This window comes from Suricata suricatta, chromosome 8 (genome assembly GCF_006229205.1).
Source record: "Suricata suricatta isolate VVHF042 chromosome 8, meerkat_22Aug2017_6uvM2_HiC, whole genome shotgun sequence".
Classification (NCBI taxonomy): domain Eukaryota; kingdom Metazoa; phylum Chordata; class Mammalia; order Carnivora; family Herpestidae; genus Suricata; species Suricata suricatta.
This window is the reverse complement of record NC_043707.1, coordinates 111,262,950-111,286,415: the sequence shown is the minus strand read 5'-3', so window position 1 is coordinate 111,286,415 and position 23,466 is coordinate 111,262,950. Positions and strand designations below refer to the sequence as shown.

General features: G+C 41.0%; 1 protein-coding gene across 3 annotated transcripts in view; it reads left to right on the top strand.

The window, feature by feature from the left end:
• The window catches only part of SMAP2 (small ArfGAP2), a 53,072-nt gene extending 29,606 nt beyond the window's left edge, over positions 1 to 23,466 (top strand). For 2 of the 3 annotated variants that reach the window (XM_029947547.1, XM_029947545.1), the window contains exons 2-10: positions 7,229 to 7,362; positions 8,846 to 8,931; positions 9,906 to 9,984; positions 13,234 to 13,320; positions 14,350 to 14,431; positions 15,675 to 15,784; positions 16,516 to 16,681; positions 17,145 to 17,461; positions 22,175 to 23,466. In XM_029947547.1, the coding sequence (XP_029803407.1) occupies positions 8,849 to 8,931; positions 9,906 to 9,984; positions 13,234 to 13,320; positions 14,350 to 14,431; positions 15,675 to 15,784; positions 16,516 to 16,681; positions 17,145 to 17,461; positions 22,175 to 22,300 (1,050 nt within the window). In that variant the 5' untranslated portion in view covers positions 7,229 to 7,362; positions 8,846 to 8,848 and the 3' untranslated portion in view covers positions 22,301 to 23,466. The remainder of the gene's footprint in view (positions 1 to 7,228; positions 7,363 to 8,845; positions 8,932 to 9,905; positions 9,985 to 13,233; positions 13,321 to 14,349; positions 14,432 to 15,674; positions 15,785 to 16,515; positions 16,682 to 17,144; positions 17,462 to 22,174) is intronic. The other variant, XM_029947546.1, reaches the window with a different exon arrangement.

The window sequence follows — 23,466 nt, the reverse complement described above, 5'->3', positions numbered from 1 at the left end:
GATTTTGAAGTTTGTGAAGCAGGGAATGGAGAGAAAGCCATTCTAGGTAGGAAGAAGTGTAGGCAAACAGGTGTGAGTGCATGGCAGATTTCAGAATGATGATTTTCTTAGCATGTATAAAGCACAGGCTTTTAAGGGGCTTTATATGTCATGTTAAGGAGTTTCAACCTCTCTTGCAGCCAGTAAGGAGTCATGGGTGACTGTGATGTTTTAAAAATACCTGTACTATTCTTTCTCATTACAAAAGTAAAAAAAAAAAAAAAAAAAAAGTAATGCAAGTTCATTGCAAACAATTCAGTAAGCACATAAAAATATAGAGCAGAAAATAAATATTTTACAACCCTACTACCCAGCAAAAAATATCCTTAATATTTTACATGTATTCTTCCAGACATTTTTTTCTGTGCACGTGTTTGTATTTGTTCATTCTTAAAATGGAATTCTTTTGCATGTATGGTTTTAAAACTGGATTTTAAAATTAATATAGCATGGAAATGTTTATAGGAGAGTTACATTTATATAATCTGTCATTTCTAATTTTATTGACATTCTTAATATATTAATGAATATTCTTAATATACTTCTTTGTATACTTGAGTTGTTTCTAATTTTTATTGACATTTTTAATGTATTAATGAATATTCTTAATATACTTATTTGTATACTTGACCTGTAGTTTCCCTGATGAAAATTCTTACCTGTTCTTTTTCTGATGAGTGAGTTGGAAGGGGGAAGCCAAAGGATTTTCTTACTTTTAAATAATTTTAAAATAAATTTTGCCTCTGTGAGGAGCTGTGCTATGCCCTGGGAATATGCCAGTGAATAAATATCACAGATCTACTCTCTGCTCTTGTGGCACTTACAGTAGAGACATGATAAAGAATTGGACAAATAAAAATATGATAAAATGTTGTACGGCTTAAGAAACTAAAGGGTAAATGAAAGTTTATAACCTTTAAAAAGTCCTTATCTTTTACTGATTTACACCAAGTCATGTACAGATCAAATGGTATGATATTTGAGATTTGCTTCAAAATGTTCCAAGGTTGGGAGAAAGGCAAAGTGTGTGGGAGTATAAATGAAAAAAGATTGGCCAGAGGTTGATAACTGCAGAAGGTGGTGGCTAATTATACTCTGCTTTTGTGTGTTTGACGTTTTCTGTAATAAAATGCAAAAACCAGAAGAAAAGATGGGAGAGAGATTATCTGGTTTCGATTGGGAGGCCAAGGAGTTCTTTGAGGAAGAAACTTTTTGGCCAAGACTTTGATAGATACAGGAGTTGACCGGGCTGTAAGTGGCAGGTGGTGGTTGGGGAGAGAGCTTTTTAGGCAGTGGGATCAGTGTGTAAAGGCCAAAAGCCAAGGAAGGAATGTGTTGGTGCTTTGAGGAAATGAAAGCAGACTGATATTGGAGTTGAGAGACTGGGGAAGTAGGCACAGGCCAGATCACATGGACTTTGGAGACCATGTTAAGGATTTTGTCCTTTAATCCAACAGTAAGAGCGGGAAGCCTTTCGCAGAAGGGTTTTACATGGCCAAATGGCAAGGTCGCTTTCGCTTCTCTAAGAGTTCAAACTGGCTGTTTTGTGGAGAATGGCTTTGGTTTGGGGCTGGAGGAGAAGAGAACATAGAAGGAGGCATTAGGAGGTTATTATACCAGCCCAGGAGACTAGAGACTTTGTATTAGACAAGTAAGGTTGCCAATGGAGAGAGAAGGGCTGCTGAGCTGAGAGATATTTTGATCTTGGTGATGGTGTAGATATGGGGGTTGAAGGAAAAAAGTGTACATTTTTGACTGATGCACTTGAACGGGTGGAGGTATAATTGACTAAGACCCTAAGAAGGATGGACAAAGAGTAGGTTTTGTGTCAAAACTGAGAGCTTAGTTTGGAATATGCCCTTCAGAAAATTTTTACCAGTTTATCTTTTCACATCTATATATGAGACACGTGTAAAGTTAATATTTGGGCTCTGATCTGTGCAGATTTGAGTTTTAGGAAGATTCTGGGGCACCTAGTTGGCTCAGTCCATTACGCATCCAACTCTTGATTTTGGCTCAGGTCATGATCTCATAGTTTATGATTTTGAGCCCCCAGTCCGGCTCTACACTGACAGCACATTCTGTCTCCCTCTCTTTTCTGCCCCTCCCCTGCTCACTTGCAGGGGGCAGGGGAGGAATGTTCAAAATAAGGACTCTCTCAAAATAAATAAATAAACATTAAAAAAATTTTTTTGCATTTATTTATTTTTGAGAGACAAAGAGAGACAGAGTGTGAACAGGGGAGAGACAGAGAGAGACACACACACACAGAATCCGAAGCAGACTCCAGGCTCTGAGCTAGCTGTTAGCACACAGCCCAAGTGGGGCTCGACCCCACCAACTGTGAGATCATGACCTGAGCCGAAGTCGGATGCTCAACCAACTAAGCCACCCAGGCGCCCCAATAAACATTTTTTTAAAGACAGTTTATTCTGGTAGGAAGCTGGAGACCAATTAATCGGTGAGCTCGTTGAATCTGCAGATCTCATCTGTACATCTCTGCCTTTGTATCCCTAGTACTTAGGCAGTCAGAGTGTGTGGCACATAGTAGGTACTCAGTAAGTAATGTTCCAAGAATGAATGCTTATAGGTTTAGGTAGAGACTGATAAGTTCAGAGAGTTTCCAGGGTAGATTCAACAGGGCTTGGATGTAGTAACATGGAAGAGATTTTCTTTTCCTTGGCCCTTCCTGTTAAAGAGCTTTTCAACAGCTTCGTGATGCTAAATGAGTAACCATCAATTTATCAGTGTGTTTTTCTTTTTCTTTTTTTCTTATTCTTTGGTGGGGGGCACAAGTGAGCAAGGGGCAGAGAGATAGGGAGAATCACATAACGGGCACAGAGAGAAGTATGGCTCACCAAAGCAGGGCATAAGCTCTGCTTGAGTTAATGTGGAACTTGAACTCACCAACTGTGAGATCATGACCCAAGCCCAAGTCAGATGCCTAACAACTGAGCTACCCAGGCACCCAGTGTGTTTTTCTTTAGCTCAATATTTATTTGTTTGGAACTCTATAGGTTAGAGATCAACAAGCTGTAATTATTATAATAGCAGCTTCAAGCTATCTGTAACTCTAGTTTTCTTCTTCTCCCTGCTGACTTCTCAAGCCCAGAACCCACAGAGGCTAGTGGGGGAAGTTGTAGCAGCAAAGGAAATTTACAGCAGGGCAGCAGTAGTTGGTATGTAGAAATTGTCCAGTAGTTGACTGTAAATAGTTTTTACTTACATGCTTTCCAGTTTACAAATGGAAACATAAGCCCTAGAGAGACTTGTCAAAACACATACAACTAGTCAGTCTTAAACCTAGGTTTCCCTGATACTGGGCTGGTAATTACTACAGTCGAATTCTTGATAGATCAGCCAAATCCATATACTTTTTAAATTTTCATGATTGCTTATTGCAGAGTGATTACAGGTTAATTTTAATACTGTTTAATGCTTCTGAACCTGTTAAGCATCTGTGGAATATGTTCACTTATCCAGGACCTCGTTCATGTGCTAATTACTAATTTATATTGCTTTTCTATTTTGTTTGCATTCAAAAGAGTTGGGAATATTGCCTCTCAGAGTCTCTTTCCATTTTCTGCTTCAAACTGGTGTCTTCTTGGTTTTCTCTTCCATTGCCATGACCACTGTGTACCAAACCATTACATTTACCAGATTCAGGCAGGCCTAGGTAGCAGCAGTACTAGGTCCTGTGGAATCCAAGCACAGGTTCAGGTTGACAGTTTTGGGCCTTTATGTGCGTCATGAAGACATGTGTGGGCACAAAGGCAGGGTGGGGGAGTAAAGCAGAGAAGGGGAATAGGTGGGGGTTTAAGGTAGTGTATTCTCAAGGAATATTTTCAGGGAGACAAAGGAAGCTGGTTAAAATTTCATGTTTTTTAGAAGATTTGAAGTGCGAGTCAGGGTAGATTTCTTCTTTCGGATATTCAGTCAGTCAATTTTGGTTCTGACATTTTAGGACTGGAACTTATATTCTATCTAAAAAGAAGCATTCTGTAATGTTGCATGTTGTTACATGCATACGAATGAGTTAACCAGCTTTTTCAGTGAGGATGCGTGGGACATGGGTTCCAGAAATCTCATTCTATACCATGTTATTACATGGAGCTCTCTTATATTGTCCATCTGTATTCTGTGAGGTACACATTTTATAGATGAAGAAACTGAGGCTTAGAAAATTTAAGTATCTCTGAAGCCTGCACAGCTAATAATTAACAGAGCTGACATTCAAACCTAAGTTTTTTCTGGCCATATAGATTGTACTTTTAATAACAACACCCTTCCCCTGCATTTTCAGCCATATAAAGTAACTTTTGTCTTTTGTGTTTTCCTCTTCTGCAATTTCAGAATCTTTCATGGAGCATGCAGTTATTGACCAATAAATCTAGTGCCTGAAAACTAAAGGATGCTGAGTGTCTGAGCTAGAACTCTTACTATTTCACTGGGAAAAGGTTGTGGAGAGATGTGGGAGGGGAGCTGAGGAGGCTCTCTGACTTTTCATGAAAATATTACTGCCTGCATTAACTATTATTGCCTCTGTACTGAGGCCTGCAGTGGCTCCAGAATATCAGGTCTCGGTCTTGTATTCTTCAGAGGCAAAAGGACTTTACATACTCTGGAATGAGCTGGAGAAATTCCACAGTAGTGGCAGTAGCTTAGATGATCGGGAATCACACTTGGACTTAGAGCCAGGAAGCAAACAGCGGAACATTCCACAGCTAACTTTTAATTAGTATTGTGTCTTCTTATTGTGTTAGGAAACAAATATATTTTAACTATCTTGTCATTAGTTCTAGAATTGAGAGCAAAGAAACACAAAATGTTAACTTTTGGTCCTTTTTTCTTCCCTCCCCTCCCCTCCCCTCCCCTCCCCTCCCCTGCCCTCCTTTTCTTTTCTTTTCTTTTCTTTTCTTTTCTTTTCTTTTCTCTTTTTTTTGAGAGAGAAAGAGTGTGCATGTGCAGAGTCAACGCAAGGCTTGATCTCATCACCCTTAGATCATGACCTGAGCCAAAACCAAGAGTCAGATGCTCAACTGACTGAGCCATACAAGCACCACTGGTCCTATTTTTAACCCTATATCACTTAAATCTTATCTGAATTCCTTTATGAAAACTATAGCCCAAAGTAGACACACAACACCCTAAGAATCTGCATTCACATCTCTAGGCTTTTCATTTTGTTTTTCCTATAGCTTCCTGCCACTGAAAGATGTGTGTTAGTGATTTGTGTGTATTAACGGAATGGCAGCCCCAGTCTGCAAATCAACCCAGGGATTTCAAGGGACTGCCAGTCTTCTTAGAAGATAAATAGGAGTCTATCAAGATAATAGCAATAAGTTATTGGGATAACATTTCAGGCAGAGAACACCACCTGGTGGTTATAGGGAGGATTTGAACTTCCTGCATTTGTAGTATTTGCCAGAATGTCTGAATGCTATAAAAAAATTACATTCTTATTTATAATAATGTTGAATTCAGATATCTAAGAATAATTTTCTGCCATACGATTCTAGCATTGCTTCATTAAAACTTCTGTCAGGGGCGCCTGGGTGGCTCAGTCAGTTAGGCATCCAACTTCAGCTCAGATCATGATCTCATAGTTTTTGAGTTCCAGCCCTGCATTGGGGTCTATGCTGACAGCTCAGAGTCTGGAGTCTGCTTTGGATTCTGTGTGTGTCTCTCTCTCTGACCCTCCCCCACTTGCTTGCGTGCTCTCTCTCTCTCTTTCTCTCAAAAATTAATAAACATTAAAAAAATTTTTTTTAAACCCTGCCGTCAAAACCTGCAGCCCTACCAAGTGATTGTGTCTGGCAGAATTGAAGTCTGGTGCCCAAACACATGCCCCATTTATCTCTCTAAAAAAAATCAATGGGTGTCTTTTCACTCTTTATTGAAACCTCTAACTGTGATAGCAGTCTTATTTTATATGGTACACTTTTTTTCTAGCAGAAAGATGGAGAAGGAAATTACTTTTCAGTAAGTTTTTTGGTAGCTATCATATAAAGCAAATTGTTTCCTTCTTGTATAAACACTGTAAAGAAGAGTGATTTTCCAGAGTGATTATCAGGATGAGCCAAGTTGGCAAGTTCTTTTTATTAAAATATATATCTGGGGGCATCTGGGTGGCTCAGTCGGTTAAGCCTCCGGCTTCGGCTCAGGTCAGATCTCACGTTCATGGGTTTGAACCCCGCGTCAGGCTCTGTGCTGACAGCTAGCTCAGAGCCTGGAGCCTGCTTCCAGTTCTGTGTCTCCTTCTCTGTCTGCCCCTCCACCTCTCATGCTCTGTCTCTTTCTCTATCAAAATTAAATAAAACATTAAAAAAATTAAAAAATATATATCTGAGATTTATTTTTTATTGCAACAAGCATCTTTATTATTTGGCAATCTTGACTCAAGATAATTGTGTAGTTGGGTAAAGTAGGGACATCAGCTCAAAGGGAGGGGATCCTGTTAACTTAATCAGGATGCATATTTTATAGGCCTAATGGGGAAGGGAAGATAAACAGAGTTTTAAATTTCAGGTTGAGACTTGGGCTGGCCCGGCATGTCTGTATCTGTTTTCCTAGTAGGAAAACTGAATCCAGGCCCCACCACCATTGAAAAGTTTCTTGAGAGAAGGTTATTCATGTAAGCTACTAAATAGAATGTGACATGAATTTGCACTGTTCTTCTGGGATATTTTTATAAAAGTAACAGTGTAATAACTCTGCATTTTAACAGTCCTATTAATGTACAAAGCCATTCCGTACATGAATGCCCACATATTATATAATTCCGCTTCCATGAAATGTCCAGAATTGGCAGATCTATAGAGACAGGAAGAGATTTGTGGTTGCCAGGGGTCTGGAGTGGGGAGTTGAGAGGAAATGGAGAGTGCCTGTTAAGGGGTTTGTTACTTCTTTTGGGGGTATTGAAATGTTTTGGAATTAAATAGTGGTAATGGTTGCACAGCTGTGTGAATGAACTAAAAAAGCACTGTACTATACCCTTAAATTTAAACTAAACTTTAAAAAAACAGTGCTGATCCATGGAGGAGTGAACAAAATCAATAAAAAAGGTGAATGTGGTGACAGTTCTCTCCTTTATGTCCTAGCAGAACTGTCTGATAATCTAAATATTCCAGCTTGGACCTTGAATGTTGTTTTAATTTGTATTTATATACCCTATTCTCAACCTTCACAGGGCCACGATGGGCCTCCTGGAACATTGGTGTATTCATCTGCATTCGATGTGCTGGAATCCACAGGAATCTGGGGGTGCACATATCCAGGGTGAAATCAGTTAACCTCGACCAGTGGACTCAAGAACAGATTCAGGTACGTACGTAGCCCAACAGTGAGTCAGCTGCGCCCATATTTCCATGTAAGAACAGTTCCAGATGAATTTCAGTCAGACTGGGCACAAAGTGGGAGATACAGGAAAATATAGTTGCCAAACACTTATGTCAAATTCTTATACCTTAACAGAGAAATTTTTAATCTTTATAGTTAAGATCTGTTATTCTACTTCTACTTTACTTCCTTCAAAACACAATCTATGGTCTAGGATCCCATGGATATAACCCCAAGGTATAAACGGGGATCTTTGGATTATTTTCTGAGACCCCTGGCATTTCCAAATCTAACATTTGTAGTTTTAGATAGTTACACAAACACACACACCGTCCAACGTATAGACTTAACAGTATTTTATTGCTAAGGTGCATATACGAACCTTATTTGCTGTTAGGTTGGTAGGCTGGGGGAGAGATGCTTAAGTTAGTGAGCCTAGTGGCTTAAGATCTACACCTCGATATGGCTTCATTTTTTCTGTTTTCTTCCTCCTTTGAAACTTTTAAAAGTAATTAAAATTTTTTTTTCTTTTCTTGGGGGGGTGGGGAGGGGGGGAAATGATCTAAAGAAAACAGTTGCTAAAGTTGGTAATAGAAATAAGAGGTTATTCTTAACCAGAAAATGGCTTTAGAAATTAGACTACTTTTATTTTATTTTAAATTTTTTTTTGGTTTATTTATTTTTGAGACAGAAACAGAGCATGGATTGGGGGAGGGGCAGAGAGAGAGAGAGGGAGACACAGAATCTGAAACAGGCTCCAGGCTCTGAGCTGCCAGCACAGAACCTGATGTGGGGCTCGAACCCATGGACTGTGAGATCATGACCTGAGCTGAAGTCAGACACAGCCGATTGAGCCACCCAGGCGCCCCTAGACTACTTTTACAGATTCACTAAAAGTCTAAAAGATTAGTTATATTTTCCAGTTACACTTTATTATATCTTATGCAGGAAATTACATGCCATGGAGGTATTTGGGAATTTGAAGATTTAAAAAATCTTGGGATTTGTCCCTCACAAGTCTAAGGAATCAATTTCAAAGGCCTCATGGGAAACACATTTATTGCTAATAAAGTTGAATACATTAATTAATAGTATAAACTCAGAATTGTAGTTATTGCCCAATTATTGCTTGCCTGATTAGGTACTGATTATTGCGTATCAAGTAGACATTTTGATTGGTACTTATGTGTCTTGGGCTTTTAAATGGGGTCTTGAATTATTACTGAATTAAATGCATCTTGTCAGATGAATCTTTGAACAAAAAAACTGGGGGAGGGGGGTGGGAACCACAACCATGGGAGCAAATGGACTGGAGAGAATGGTGGACTGGAAATCAGGCATGCACGTAGATCTTGGTTCTGCCATTGTCAGGTTGGTCCTTCAATTGTACAATGCTGCAGTTGGGTGAGAAGGTTTCCAGTTCTTTTGTCATCTGACATTCCATGTGTCCCCATGTCTTTGATTGCAGTGCATGCAAGAGATGGGGAACGGAAAGGCAAACCGACTCTATGAAGCCTATCTTCCCGAGACTTTTCGGCGACCTCAAATAGACCCGTATCTTTTTTTAAGCAACTTAGAAGGCTGAGTGGTATTTTGGTATTTGGGGAAAGTCACACAAGACTCAAGCCCCGTGATCTGATTGGGCCGAATCCATGTGGTTTAATCAAAGTCTTGCTTTCCTCTCTCCTGCCACCAACACATACAAGAAGCATATGTATACTTTCTGATGTTGGAATGGTGCTGTCATATGGGGAAGATTCAGTCAGGAACTAGGACTGAAGTAGTTCACTGAATTCTTCCATAAAGTGACATCTCTGATAGTTCTGGCATCTCTGAAACTCTTGTGTGCCGAAAAGAATAGATTACTGTGCTGTGTTGAATCAGTAAAACTACCATTCATTTTTTAACGCCTTTTCTATGTCCTGTGTGAAAGAATTAACTGTTCTTGACTACTTAACCAATCACGTTTTTCCCCAATTTCTCAACAGGGGATCACACCCTACTCATAAAACCAAACCCTCTAAAGGCAGTGCTTCTCAAATGTGGTTTGTAGACTGTCTTGTTAGAGTTTGGCTTTTGTTGGGTGCAGGTGAAACCTGTTAAATGCAGATTTGGGGCCCTGAAGAAGACACACTGATTGGAATCTGGTAGTGGAGTGCAAGAGTTTGTAGCTTTAAGGGCACACAGTTGCCTTTGTTTAAGGCCTATTGACCTAAGGACTTTAAAATAGATAATTGCTTTACCTGTATTCTAGAAGAGCCACAGGTTCCTCTGATGTCAGTATGAAGAATGCTGCTATCATTACCCTGAAGGAAAGTCATAGGAAACAGGGATTCCCTGCAGTACCCGTGAAGGAGGCATTGTGAGGTTTTGGTCAGGGGAAACTGCATGTGAAGAAACCGGAGCCATCTGGAGAAGCCAGGCAGGAGGGAGAGAGGAGAACAACGTTCCACTGACTACAGGTTGACCTGTCATAGTCATACTGTGGGGAAGACTTGTTTGATTTATCCTTAATATGCTTTCTGCAGAGCTGTCGAGGGATTTATTCGAGATAAATATGAGAAGAAGAAATACATGGACCGAAGTTTGGACATCAATGCCTTTAGGGTTGGTTATCAAGCTTTGTTCATAATGAGTAATTTGCTTATTAATCAGGCCAGGGAAGAATTTGAGAAGAGCTACTGAAATACTCCAAAGCCATTTTAAAAAGTAGAAGAAAGCCAGTTATTGAGTCAAGACCATGAAATATGGAGTAGACTTCTGCGTCAGGGACAGACAGGGTAAATCATCAGTGAGTTCTTTGCCTTGACGTGTATTTAGATGTTAGTGATTCCCAGTTCCAAATTATTTCTCCAAATGGACATATTGAGCATACTAGGTCAAACAATAGTATGTGTAACTGTGTGTGTGTGTGTATATATGCATTTTTTTCTGTAAATGAAGCCAACAAAATTAATTAAATCACCCGAGTTTTCTTCAGTTTGGTCAGCATATATTTCCAGTGAGTTGATGGGTTAATTGCCAGTGGGACCCTGTTCCTGAGAAGGGTTTTAGAAGGAGACTACTAGTTGCCAAGCTCGCTTTCCATCCTAAGCATGTGGTTAGAATCTGAAATACAATATCTGATAACTTGGGCAAGTATAACATACCGGAGGAAGTACAACATGGTTTCTGGAAGAAGAAGCTGGATATGACTATTTCTTTATCTGCAGAAATATAGAGAAGAGAGTACAGAATTCTCCGACTCTCACACGAGTCCTGTCTGTCTGTCTATCATTTTTTGTGTAAAGGGGCATCAACTTGTAGGTGACTTTCAATGTAGGCAAGTAAGTGCAGGGTAACACATTTAGTTGGGTAAAGATGATTCCTTCTGAGCTTAGTGTGAAGGACTCTTTCTTTGTAGTCATCCAGAAAAGGGACCTGGAGTTTATCATAGCTGTTCCAAGAAAGGATTAACCCAGTGTACAGCCATGGCTTGGATGGCATCATCAAAAAGAGTCTGGAAGGAAAGCACACACATCTCCTTTTATTTGAAGAAAACTGTGGTCTATCTGCCCAGCTCTGTTCATTGTACCAAAAGATATGAAATCAGACAAGGTCAGAAAAGAGTACCTGAGATAATCCAGAAGATGGGGGAGGAGGGAAGTGTGGCCATATGAAGATAGTGTTCATTCATAATTATGTTGCTGGTGTACTGTACCCCTGCAAACAGCCTGTTTTAATCATGGGATGTTTTCACTTAAGAACAAAATGCCTCCTGTTTACCAAAATGTTTTTTACTTGATGTACTTAGGGGTTTAAAAAAATTTTTTTTTAAGTTTATTCATTTTTGAGACAGAGAAACAGAGCATGAATAGGGGAGGGGCAGAGAAAGAGGGAGACACCGAATCCAAACAGGCTCCAGGCTCCAAGCTGACAGCAGAGAGTCTAACACAGGGCCCGAACCCACCAACCGGGAGATCATGACCTGAGCCAAAGTCAGGCGCTTAACTGACTGAGCCACTCAGGCGCCCTGATGTACTTAGTTTCAAAAATATCCTTGTGACAATTTATATGCCAAGAATTAATATTTCCTAAGTGAGGACAGTTAATATCAAATCGAAAAGAAAGTGGTTCTGTTAATTAAAGAGTATTATTTTTAAATGGACAGATAAAGCATTTTTAACTTTGAGAAATTAAGTGTTCTGTATTAAAAGATTACACCATGTATGGAACAGAGATAGCCACACGTGTTCTTGAAAATTAAAGTGGAAAATCTAGGCCTACTCTTATCATCTTTACCAGTGATTATATCACCTTGGTGTGTTCCCTCTTTTTTCCTATGTAGTTAGTTTTTGGAGGCATAATTGTGATAGTCCTATGGATTGTCTACAATTTTCATTCAATTTAGCATATTTTTTTGTACTTGTATAGTGCTCATAGCTTTTAATTGTTACACCTTCACTAAGTCACAGTATATTTTACCATTTTCCTTCTGTGGAGAAGACAATATAGGAACCAAGAGAGATTGTTTAAATTTTCCTTCAGCGTAGATAATTTTGAACTTCTTGGTGCATAAGGTTATATTTCCATATTTTGGATTATTTTCTTAAGATCCATTACAAGATATGATATTATCTAAGCTGAAGGGCTTCAGTACTCGTCTCTCTTCTTCCTTTTGTTAGTATACTGTCCAGAAGCTGCACTGTTTTATGTTCTCAGCATTGTGTGAGAGTGCTAGCTCATCCGTGTCAACAGTAGGTATTACTGAGATCTTTCTCCTCTCAAAAAAGTATTTTAAAATACATTTTTTGATCATTGGCAAAGCTGAACATTTTTTAAAATGTACTTCCTTTTATATGCCTGTCTTCTTAAGTTTACTCTGTGTGGGGTTTTATTGCAATTAGATGTTAAAAATGTGGCAAATAACATTTATTCGTTAAAAATGTGACTAATAACATTATAATCTATGAAAGCATTATGAAACTGCCTCTGGAAGTGACAGAAACTGAGACATTTTAATCTTTTATTTTTGGTGTGCTTTTGGTTTTATTCAGGCAACTCATTCAGGACACCCTAAAAGGGATATTTAATCCTTTTGCTCTTTTTTTTTTTTTGCCTTAATTCCTTGATTTTTGTTTCCCTAAATCTTTAAGCTTGAAATTGCAGTTTATTTCCTGATTTTTAAAGAAGGAGATGAAGATTGAGAAGACTTACAATTGAATTTAAAAACCCAAGGGAGAGAGTGCCTGGACGGCTCGGTCGGTTAAGCATCTGACTTTGACTCAGGTCATGATCTCACAGGTTGTGGGTTTGAGCCCTGAGTCTGGCTCTCTGCTGACAGCTTGGAGTCTGGACCCTGCTTCGGATTCTGTGTCCCCCTCTCTCTCTGACCCTCCTCTGCTTGTGCTCTGTTTCTCTCTTAAAAATAAGCAAACATTAAAAAAAAAATCACAAAGGATATGTGTCAAATAAGATGAAATGAATATGAACTTATTTACTGGTGTACCAAGATGAGGTGGTACCCCTCAAAGCATGGGCAAGTTAAACTTGAGTCACAAAAGGGCAGCAAACTGGTGAAGCAATTTTAACTTCTGTAGATAGCCTAGATCCACAGTTCAGGAATCACAGATGAGTTAGAACGAGGAAGTACTTAGCCATACGTGAAAGGAGCATTGTGTCTCCTACAGCACTGAGACTAAGGTGGGAGAGGCCAGCTCTCATGGCCCATGTGAAGAGACCCCCAAGGTTGTCAGCCTCCTGCATCTGTTCAGTAGGAATGTTTTCTGTCCTTTTTGCACATTTGGAATTATAATTTTCAAACTGTTAGTCACCATGGGGCCTGTGTTCTTTGTCTTGTTTTGTAAATCATTATAGAAAGAAAAAGATGACAAGTGGAAAAGAGGGAGTGAACCAGCTCCAGAGAAAAAAATGGAACCTGTTGTTTTTGAGAAAGTTAAGATGGTACGTGGGAAAGCCTTTGCACTGGGTGGATGGCCTCCGCTGTGTTTATATGTGGAGGGGAAGGGGAGGAGGCCTCTGGTGGGTGCAGTGGGGCTGATAGCATATCACACCATTTTTCCTGGGCCAGAGGTTTCCGCGTTTATGTTGGGTTGCCTGCTGCCATTTCTGCTGCTTTTCCATTGCCTTCTTGCTGCCTCATCTGCTCTGTGACACTTCTCCTTGGGGCTGGTTGGGAGTTTGGGAACTGCATCTGTCCTTCTGAGCAAGAGGCCCGTTCCGGGCCGAAATGCCTAGGCTCTGTGATACCTTCTGAGCAGATGCTACATTAATCCTGCTCTCATTAGACCCTCTCTAGCTCATTTTCCTGTTGCAGTTAAGAGCAGTCCAGAAGCCTGGCCATACTAATCCATTGCAATCCTCCTTGTATTCTTGCTTTGTCATATTGAAGTAGACGCCTTTCTTTTTTCACAGGACATTGTGGCTGTAGTAGTAGATACCCTAATATAAGAGCTTGGAATCTTGGGAGAGAGGACTTTTTACTATTTGCTTAAGGAAGAGTCTTTTATCATCACTCTGAGTCGCACTGCCTGCAGAACACAATCATTAATGATATTGGCAGAGTGAATTAGGTAATCTTTAAACTGGTCTCCCTTTTGGTATTTAAGGTTTTCTAATCACTGGGAGATTTGTTGGCTCTTGGCTCTCATACCATCGGACACCTACCTTTATTCGTGGCTTTTCCTGGGACCCAAACCTGCTGCTTTTGTTGGACCTCCTGATCTGTGGTTGTCTTGGTTTCAGAAAGCCAAACAAGCACAGACAAGATTTTTTTCACATTAGGTTTGGTTTATGCACTTATGGTTCCTGACTTGATTCTTTCGCCTGACACTTCCTGAGTTTTCTTTCTTTGGTAACCTTTTGAATAACAGCAGCCATACCACAAGAATACCTGTGGCTTTACAGTGGAGAGGGAAAAAAAGCGTTCAGAAACACCTGCTTATTTCTTTCTTTCACATATTTTCACCTTAGCCACAGAAAAAAGAAGATCCACAGCTACCTCGGAAAAGCTCCCCGAAATCCTCAGCACCTGTCATGGATTTGTTGGGCCTCGGTAAGAGTCAGACTTTTCGGGGCACCTGAGTGGCTCAGTCCGTTAAGCGTCTGACTTCGGCTCAGGCCATGATCTTCATGGTTTGTGGATTCAAGCCCCACATCAGGCTCTGCGCTGACAGTGCAAAGCTCTCCCTTTCTCTCCGCCCCTCCCCCACTCACACTTTCTTTCTCTCTCAAAATACATGAATAAACTTAAAGAAGAATAGACTTTTCCACTCTCATAATCTTACAAATTATGATGAGTTCTCCGTCACCCTGGGAAGATGGATGGATCAGTTGTATTCTTCAGTTTGTGTCTTCATCATTTAGATGGTTCTCTCATGTTTTTCCTGTTGTTTTACATCTGGGCGGTTGTTCTAAGAAGTGTTTACACTCTTCAGAATGACAGTATAGTGCCGTGGTTTAAGAGCATGGCCTTTGGAGTCACAGTTCCATCTCTCCACTTCCTATCTGCATGACCCTGGGTGGTTTGCCTAACCTCTGAACAGTCCCTTCCTACTCTAACAGTGTCTGCTTCAAAAATGTTGGAAGGATTAAATGAGATAGTGCCTCCCAAGCTCTGAGCCCCTTGCCTGGCACATAGTCAGTAAGCGTTAGCAAGTTTCACTGGAGCAGCACGTGTGAGTCATGCCCCAGCCCTCTCAGTTTTCAGGCGCAGCCGGTTTCTGAGATGGCCTGTTCCCCTTGTGCTTATTTTTCTCCAGACCTTTGAAACCCTGAACTAGCGGTTCTGCCCCTTTTAGAAACAGAGTACTCTTTACCTTTCACAGATCTGATGGCTGTACTTCGTTTTACACTTGATCTTAGCCAAAAGGCCGAGAAGCGATGTACTTCGTTTTAGTACATTTCTGCTGATTTAGGTTATTAGCTATTTATAATTTCTGTGCCTTTCATTTTCATTGATCTCTGAAAAAGAGAGAAAAGCTACAGAGCTTTACCCCTCAAATAGCTGGAAGGGAGCCAGCCAGCCCGTTTGCTGTGGTGCTGATACAGCCTACAGGCCGGGTTTCTGCCGCCCCGTGCCTGATAGCCGGGCTGCAGGCTTCTCCGGCATGCTCCTGGGAACGTAGGGTGAGGTCTTTTATGAGAGGTCCCATCCAAGCTAGGGGATTTCAGAAGCCTAGATTTCCAGGTCCCTGGTGGAGCATATAGGCCTTCTCTGTCTGCTTCATATCTAGAATAGAAGGAAGGCATGGACTTACTGAGCAGTACTACAGATTAGCTTTGATCTCTCTTTCCAGATGCTCCTGTGTCCTGCTCCACTGCAAATAGTAAGACCAGCAATACTCTAGAGAAGGATTTAGATCTTTTGGCTTCTGTTCCATCCCCCTCTTCTTCAGTCTCCAGAAAGGTGAGTCACATGGGCTCCTCCAAATTAGAGAACATTCTGAAAAGGGTAATTTTGATAACTTCATAATGGAGCCCAGTCATACTTCCTTGGTGGAATTGGACTTTGGTCTTCTTGATTCTTCCCTTAATACTGTCATCCCTGTTACAGCCTGAGATTACCATTCATTCCATTTTGTCTCCTGCCCCCAAAGAGTGGGTCCTTTGAGTGGGCCTCTGTTGAAGGAGTGTCACCTTGTGAAGGCTGATACTTTAGGTCAGCTCCTCAGTGTGAGTTACTGCCAGAGAATTTGTAGGTTTGAAAGACTTGAAACTGTTAATGACCCCCCATCCATGGAATACCTGCTTATGACCAGGCACAGCGCTAGGTGATTTTGTGTATCAATGAGGAAACATGAATTCAGAAAGGTTATGTGACTAGCCTCTCATTATGCAACTAGTAAATGGCTGCCTTGGGACCTAAGCTCCGTTCTCTGCGGCTGCATTGTTGGTGGGTTGTTTTTATTTGTTTGTTTGTTTTTCACCAAATCATCTTGTTCTATAGACCAAAGAATTGTGCCAGAACTTAACATCTGGTGTTTTCAGATACTTGTAGGGTAGGAATGTCAGGAAGCTATCAACTTGAGCCATGAATTCTTATTGCAGATGTTAGAAATGGCAGAGAGATGAAGGAAGTCCTTACTGAGACCCCTGTGAGGACCATTTCAATTCTCCCCCTCTGCTCTTTGCCCTAAGGTTGTAGGTTCCATGCCAACTGCAGGGAGTGCTGGCTCTGTTCCAGAAAACCTGAACCTCTTTCCAGAACCAGGAAGCAAATCAGAAGAAACAGGCAAGAAACAGCTCTCAAAAGACTCCATCCTTTCACTGTATGGCTCCCAGACACCTCAAATGCCTGCCCAAGGTAGATTTCATGGGGGTGGGGGCAATCTGCTAGATAGACACCTGAGGTCTTACACGCAAGAATTATTTGTTGTAATAGGGGGCAGTTGTTTTGGGGACCAGGATGTTACACTTCAAACAAACTTGAACATGACATTTATTGTGAAGCTACAAAGTGTCAGCCGATGGATAGTAATGTAACGCAGAGCCACATGTCTGTGGGGTCTGGTGTCACCCTTCTGTGAAGTCTCATTCAAGGTCTGGACCTGGACCATAAAAGGAAAGTGGCTAGGTCAGCAGCCCACTGGTAAGCTGTTGCAAGCCTTGTAGGAAATCTAACTGTTTTGCTCTGAAAGCAAGCATTCTGAGTGCAGTAGAAATGCTACTGAGAAATTCTAGCTGTGAAGGAGTAGCCAGTGAGGGTTTAGACTGACCTTGTGCACTTTCCTCTTAAACCCATCTCTGTGTGTGTATTTTCTTGGCAGCAATGTTCATGGCTCCAGCTCAGATGGCGTACCCCACAGCCTATCCCAGCTTCCCGGGGGTCACTCCTCCCAACAGCATAATGGGGAGCATGATGCCCCCCCCAGTAGGCATGGTGGCTCAGCCAGGAGCTTCTGGAATGGTTGCCCCCATGGCCATGCCTGCAGGCTATATGGGCGGCATGCAGGCTTCAATGATGGGTGTGCCAAATGGAATGATGACCACCCAGCAGGCTGGCTACATGGCAGGCATGGCAGCTGTGCCCCAGACGATGTACGGGGTTCAGCCAGCTCAGCAGCTGCAGTGGAACCTTACTCAGGTAAGCGGCCCCAGCTTACCAGGGATGAGCCTTCTGAGCCTTCCTCAAGGCCGGCTCATCTTGTCTCTTCCTTATCATTTGAACCCTTATGCTGTAGATGAGATCATGCAGAGACCTTCTTAGGTTTGCCACACCCTTTTCTTTTCCAGATCTGCCTAATATCAGACTTTCTGAGGAGTTCTGGGTTACTGTAGAATGAGGGTAATGCCTAAATCTAAATTTCTTCACACTTCCATTAAAACAAAAACAGAAGCAACCTATACAGATAAACAACTAGTGCAAATAAAACCACTCATAACCCATGACCACCACATCCAGTAGACAGAATACTGCAAACTTCAAGTTACATGGTGGTAATCACCCAAATCCAGCAGAGCCATCATGAGAGAGACCTGTGGAAAGAGGAAAGGGTGCAGGGGGCTAGAGGTGACAGAACATAGACAAAATCATCCCCTAGAAAGAGAAAGACCTATGCCAATCAGAGGCACGTTGAGAAGAGGCCTGAGACTTAGCAACTAGAACTCTGGTTATGTGGAGAATCGAAAATGAGGGGCTTGAAATATACAGGGTTATAGGTGGTAGCTCTGGAAAAGCATGGTTTCTAGGGTAATGGGGGTGACTTAGAAGGAAAAGGTACTCTTTGGGGGACCTGGTAGTGAAGGAAAGGTACAGAGTGAGCAGTGGAAAGAGGGAATTATAAGATAAGACGATAAACCATCCTCTCCCCCATCCAAATAATCATTTCACTATAGTGACAGATGAGGGCGCTCTTGAGCTAAGAAATCTAACAAGCCTCCACAAAGCCTCACACCCAGCTGTATTATTGTGGATTCAGAAGAACAAGGCACTACAAAATAAACACAACGTGGCAGGTGAAATTTGTGCAGAACTACTATGAGAAGAAACTAGAAAATGAAAATCAAAACATTTCAAGAAATGAAAATTCTCCCCCCCCAAAACCAGCCATGAACAGAAGAAAACTGTTACACAAACCACCAGCCTAAATGAAATTCCCTTTAATAATTGAAGACAAAACAGCTCAAATCAGAAATTTAAAAACTTAGAACCAAAATGGATAAAAAACTGGAGGTTATGGAATGAAACTACTGAGTTCAGGAAGGAAATTGAAAAAAGACACAATTATCATAGAAACTGAATTACCAGTTAGCCAGAGGAGAATAGATTCAATTGAAAATATATTTGGCATTGAAGAAAGGCATGAAACAGGTAAGACAGTGGAAACTAAATATAGAAACCAGGAAAATAAATCCAAGAGAAAACAATACAGAAATTAAGCAAAGAAGGCCTAACATAAGTATATTTGGAGACTGCCAAGAAGAAAAACAAAATAATAGAGCAGAATTAATATATTTAAATCTATAATACAAGAAAACTTCCTATAAATAAAAGACTTGAATGTAATATTTAAAGAGTCTATTGTGTATGGAAAAGTTGACCCAGAATGGTCAACTCTAACATACATCCCAGTAAACTTTTAGACTTTATGAAACAAGAAAAATTCTCAGGGCTCCAACACTCTCCTTACCACCCCGCGCCCCTAGATCTGCCATTTATAAAGAAAAAAGAACAGACTTCTAGCAGCAACATACAAAAAGATAACAATGGGAGTACTGTTTTCAAGATACTCACGTACATGTGAGACAGGTATTTTATAGCCAGATAAGCTATCGTCCTTCAAGATTGAAGCTATTTAAAAAGTACTTTTAAAAATCTTAAATATGTAAGAAATCAAGGAGTATCATAAGTATGGTATATTCCTCCTATATCTGAGGAATATACCAGAAGATAAGCTTCATCCATCTAAGACATGACTGGGAACATTTTGATAGAAGGACCAATGGTGATTAAGTATTTAACTGAGACTCTAAGGTAATGATAAGGGCAGAAGAATACATATAGTATCCTGAACAAACAGTGCAACTAAACATAAGGGGAGGAGAAAGTGAGAAGGGGCAAGTAGAATAAACTGATTGTTGCTTAGGAAATAGGGTGAAGTCCAAGGATGTAATAAGCTGTCAAACCAAATGGTAGAAGCTTGAGTACAGACTAAAGGAAACAAAAGAAAGTATTAGTATAAAGATAACCACTAGATTGCTTCTCGGCCTTTTGGCTAAGATCAAGTGAAGATAACCACTAGAACAAAAATGAAACTTTATAGGTAATACCAAACAAATATTTTAGAATAAAATGGAATACATAGACTATGAAGTACAACAAATGTAATAAACACAGAAAAATGTAATGTGACAAAATGAAGACCAAACACATCAGTCATATTAATAGGTAGCTCTTCTATGAAAAGAAAAAAGATGTTTAAATTGGCTCAAAATGCAATGGCTAATTTTATACTAGATACAAAGAAACCCAATGGAAACAAAAGTGATTCCAAGTCTGAGAGCAAAGAGATGGGCAAAGGAGTATCTGTGGAGATATGCTTTCCTTTTTCTGGAGTCTGGAATCATTTATGTAGTATTGGTCTTTGGAGATGGTGTAGAATTCCCGTGTGCAACTATATGGGCCTTTTGCTTTTTTGTATAGGAATTCTTTGATAGCTTTCTCTCCTCTATGAAAGTCAGCTGTGGAAAACTCTAGCTCCTAGATTAGCCAATGAATCTAGGGTTTCAAATTCATTTATCAAAGATTATGCCAAGCAGTCTGTCTCATGGCTTTTTAGTTTCCTCTTTCAATGGTTCTTTCTCCCTCATCATTTCCTATTTTGTATGTTTGTGTTCTCCTTCCCCTTTGCACTTTCTTTTGATTAGGTTAACTAGCAGTCTATTTTGTTAATTTTATATATATTTTTTAAACCCACAGGATTTCATCTTATTTATTAGTTTTACAACCTTTTTGTATTTTTTTTTACTTCCATTTCTGGTTTATCTCTATTATTTCATTCTATATGGTGTCTTTTGACTTACTTTTGCTCTTATTTTTCTAGTTTTCATAGTTGGGATTTTAATCTGCTTATTCAGTCCTTCATGTTTATTTGTGTAAGTAATGAAGTGTTGTGAAACTGATGGGGACGTGTCAAGAGGACATATGAGCCAACATCTGGAGGCTCCCAGTGTCCAAATGTGGGACAATTCAAACATCAAAAAGAGTGACACTCATAGATTATAACACTGAAGGGAAAAAAATCCATGAGTCCATAGTGATACATATTTTTAAATGGGTGTGGGAGAGAGGGAGGGAAAGCAGAAGAATGGCATCTGGTAGTTGTAGAAAGAATAGGATATTCACACATCCTCAAAGAAATACCCTTTAGATTACTTAATGATTACAGTGGAAAAAAATGATGGGTACTACCTAAGTGCTCAAACATCAGATTAGCAACAATGAGACAAATTAACATCATGTGCCTCCTGGTATCCTGTACTAAGAAGGACAATGTCACTTCCCAACAAAAATGTAACTTGCCAACAAAATGTAACTTGGATGAGAAAATATGAGGTGAATCTGAATTGGAGGATTTACTGCAAAATAGCTTGCCTGGATTCCTAAAATGGTGTCAGGAAAGAAAAAGTGTGTGTGGGGGGGATTATTCTATATTAAAGGAGACAAGAGAGATATGAAAATGAAATGTAACATATTATTGAATTTGTATCAAATTTCTTGTATTCTGGTTCTAGGAAAGTGTATGAGCATGCCAAGAATACTTATTCTTATAAGATGCCTCCTGACTTACAAAGAAAATAAAACATCATATCTGCAATTTTTAATGCTCATCAAAATTCACACACACACACACACACATGTGTGCATATATATATATATATGTATATATATATATATATATATATATATATATGGAGATCCCACACAAGATATATATATCTCAGGGAGAAAATATGGCAAGGTGTTAACAATTGTGAATTTAAGAGAGGCTCTATGGGTTTCGTTATATTGTTCTTTCAACTTTTCTATAAGCTTGAGGTTTTCTTTAAAAAAAGTTGGTGGGAGAAAAATAGAACTTCTTAAGAAAAAGAACTGATACAGAAAGGTATCAGGCTTAGGAAATTTAAGGCATTTTTCTTGATAAGTCATTTCTTCTGTTCACAGCCAGAGGCCAGTCTTTCAGTCTCATTCATAAAGAGGCCCCAGCCCCACCCAGACCTTATTCCACTGGTTCTTTTCATCCAGCAACTTCCCTTCTCACACACTGAAGACACATTGGTCTTTTTTCTTTTCTTTTCTTTCCTTTTTTTGCCTTCCTTTGTTCATTCTGATCAGTCCAGTCTCTCTCTTTTTCTCTGTGCTTGAGCGTGCACCAGCACTTTCGCTGACACTGACAGCAATAACTCTGCTGGAGATAGGACAGGGGCGCTGGTCCGGGGCTCGTCGGCAACTCTCAGGGCTGGCAAGTTAACAATAGGCCCCTTCTTTTTAGGATGAAAGACCAGAAAGGAGAAAGAGAATAACTTCTCACGCTGCTTTTATGTTGACTAGCCCCAGGACTCCTCTCCCTCCCTGAGCACTCATCTCTGTCAACATCTCCCTTCGGAAAAGTCCTTCATTTATGTGGTCTGGAGCCCTCAAAACGATCCGTTAAGGTTCAGGGCAGATGTGTACCGTGACAGTTTCCCTTGTCTCATTGTCCCCCTCCCCGAGGACAGAAGGACTCCTACCCTGCCTTTCTGAGGTAATTGGCTGCGTGCCCACCGCCTGGTCTGAAGTCTCGTCTCTCCCTTTCAGATGACCCAGCAGATGGCTGGGATGAACTTCTGCGGAGCCCATGGCATGCTGAGCTACGGACAGTCGATGAGCGGCGGAAATGGACAGGCAGCAAATCAGACTCTCAGCCCTCAGATGTGGAAATAAAAAGCAGAACACCTGTATGGCTACTGCTCTCCTCAGCCCTTTCTCCCCCACTTTTCCTCTTTCCCCATCTCCTCCCACCCCATTGCCTTTTCCTACCTCTATGTTTGGTTTAGAAATTGCTCAATCTGTCGTTTGGGGGTTGGCATTCTGCCCAGCCCAGCCACTTCCTGGACACGCAGGCCTCTCTGTTGCTGTATGTCGTACGCGTCCCCTCGCCTTCCTCTGCAGCCTCAGCCCCAGCCCTCACATGGCACCAGCACCTTAGGAATCGTTGGCAGAAGGCACTTAAACCGTGAGGTGAAACCTCCTATCAGACTCTCAGGAAGGTCTGGAGGTGTTGTCTTTTAGGCAAAGAGGGGAGGGCATAGAGGTCTTCTGTATGTGTTGCAAAGCTATTTCTGCATGTTTAAATTTTTGGTTGAAGAGGGAGGCATCATGCTCCCATAATTTATGGGAAAGAAGAAAGTGCTCAAATCAGATTAAATACTCCTTGCCTCTTGGGTCAGGTTGGCCCTAGCCCTGGGCTGAGGCAAACCCCCTCCCGTGAGGAGGAGCGAAAATATTACTCTACTTTGCCCTGGATTGAGGCTTCAGGACTCGCCGCTTCAGCCAGCCTTTATTAGCACCAAAGACTTGAGGAAGGCCCCACACAAGGACACACACCCCGCCCGGCGCCCTCCTGTCTGCGGTGGGTCCGGCGCTATGGCTGGAGGACCAGCCCCTCCAGTGGGAACACGGAGCTCAACCTGTGTGCTGCGTGTGTGCGTGCGCGCGTGTGTGGATCCTTTCCCCATCTGCTCGGGTGTTTTGTTTTGTTTTAGGTTTACACAGAGAGGAGTTAATTTATCAACAGCCTAAAACTGTTGCCACTTTTCCTTATGGTTTAAAAAAACTGCAGTCTCCAGAGAGCTCCCTTGCCCCTCCCCCTCTCCCAGCCCGCGGTCACTCTCCATGCCTCTGTGTCCCAGGCTGCTGTTTCCCCGCCTTCTCCAGGTGTGTGTGGCAGAGGGCCTGGCGCTTTCCTCTCAGTCGTTGTTCACCGGACTTGAAAACGAAAACGAGAAAACTTTGCTTAAAAGATTTCACCTGTGGGAACCACAAATCCTGGTTGCCTTTCTCCTGTGTCTGTGTAAATTCCTTAATAAATATTGCAGGGAAGGACCGTT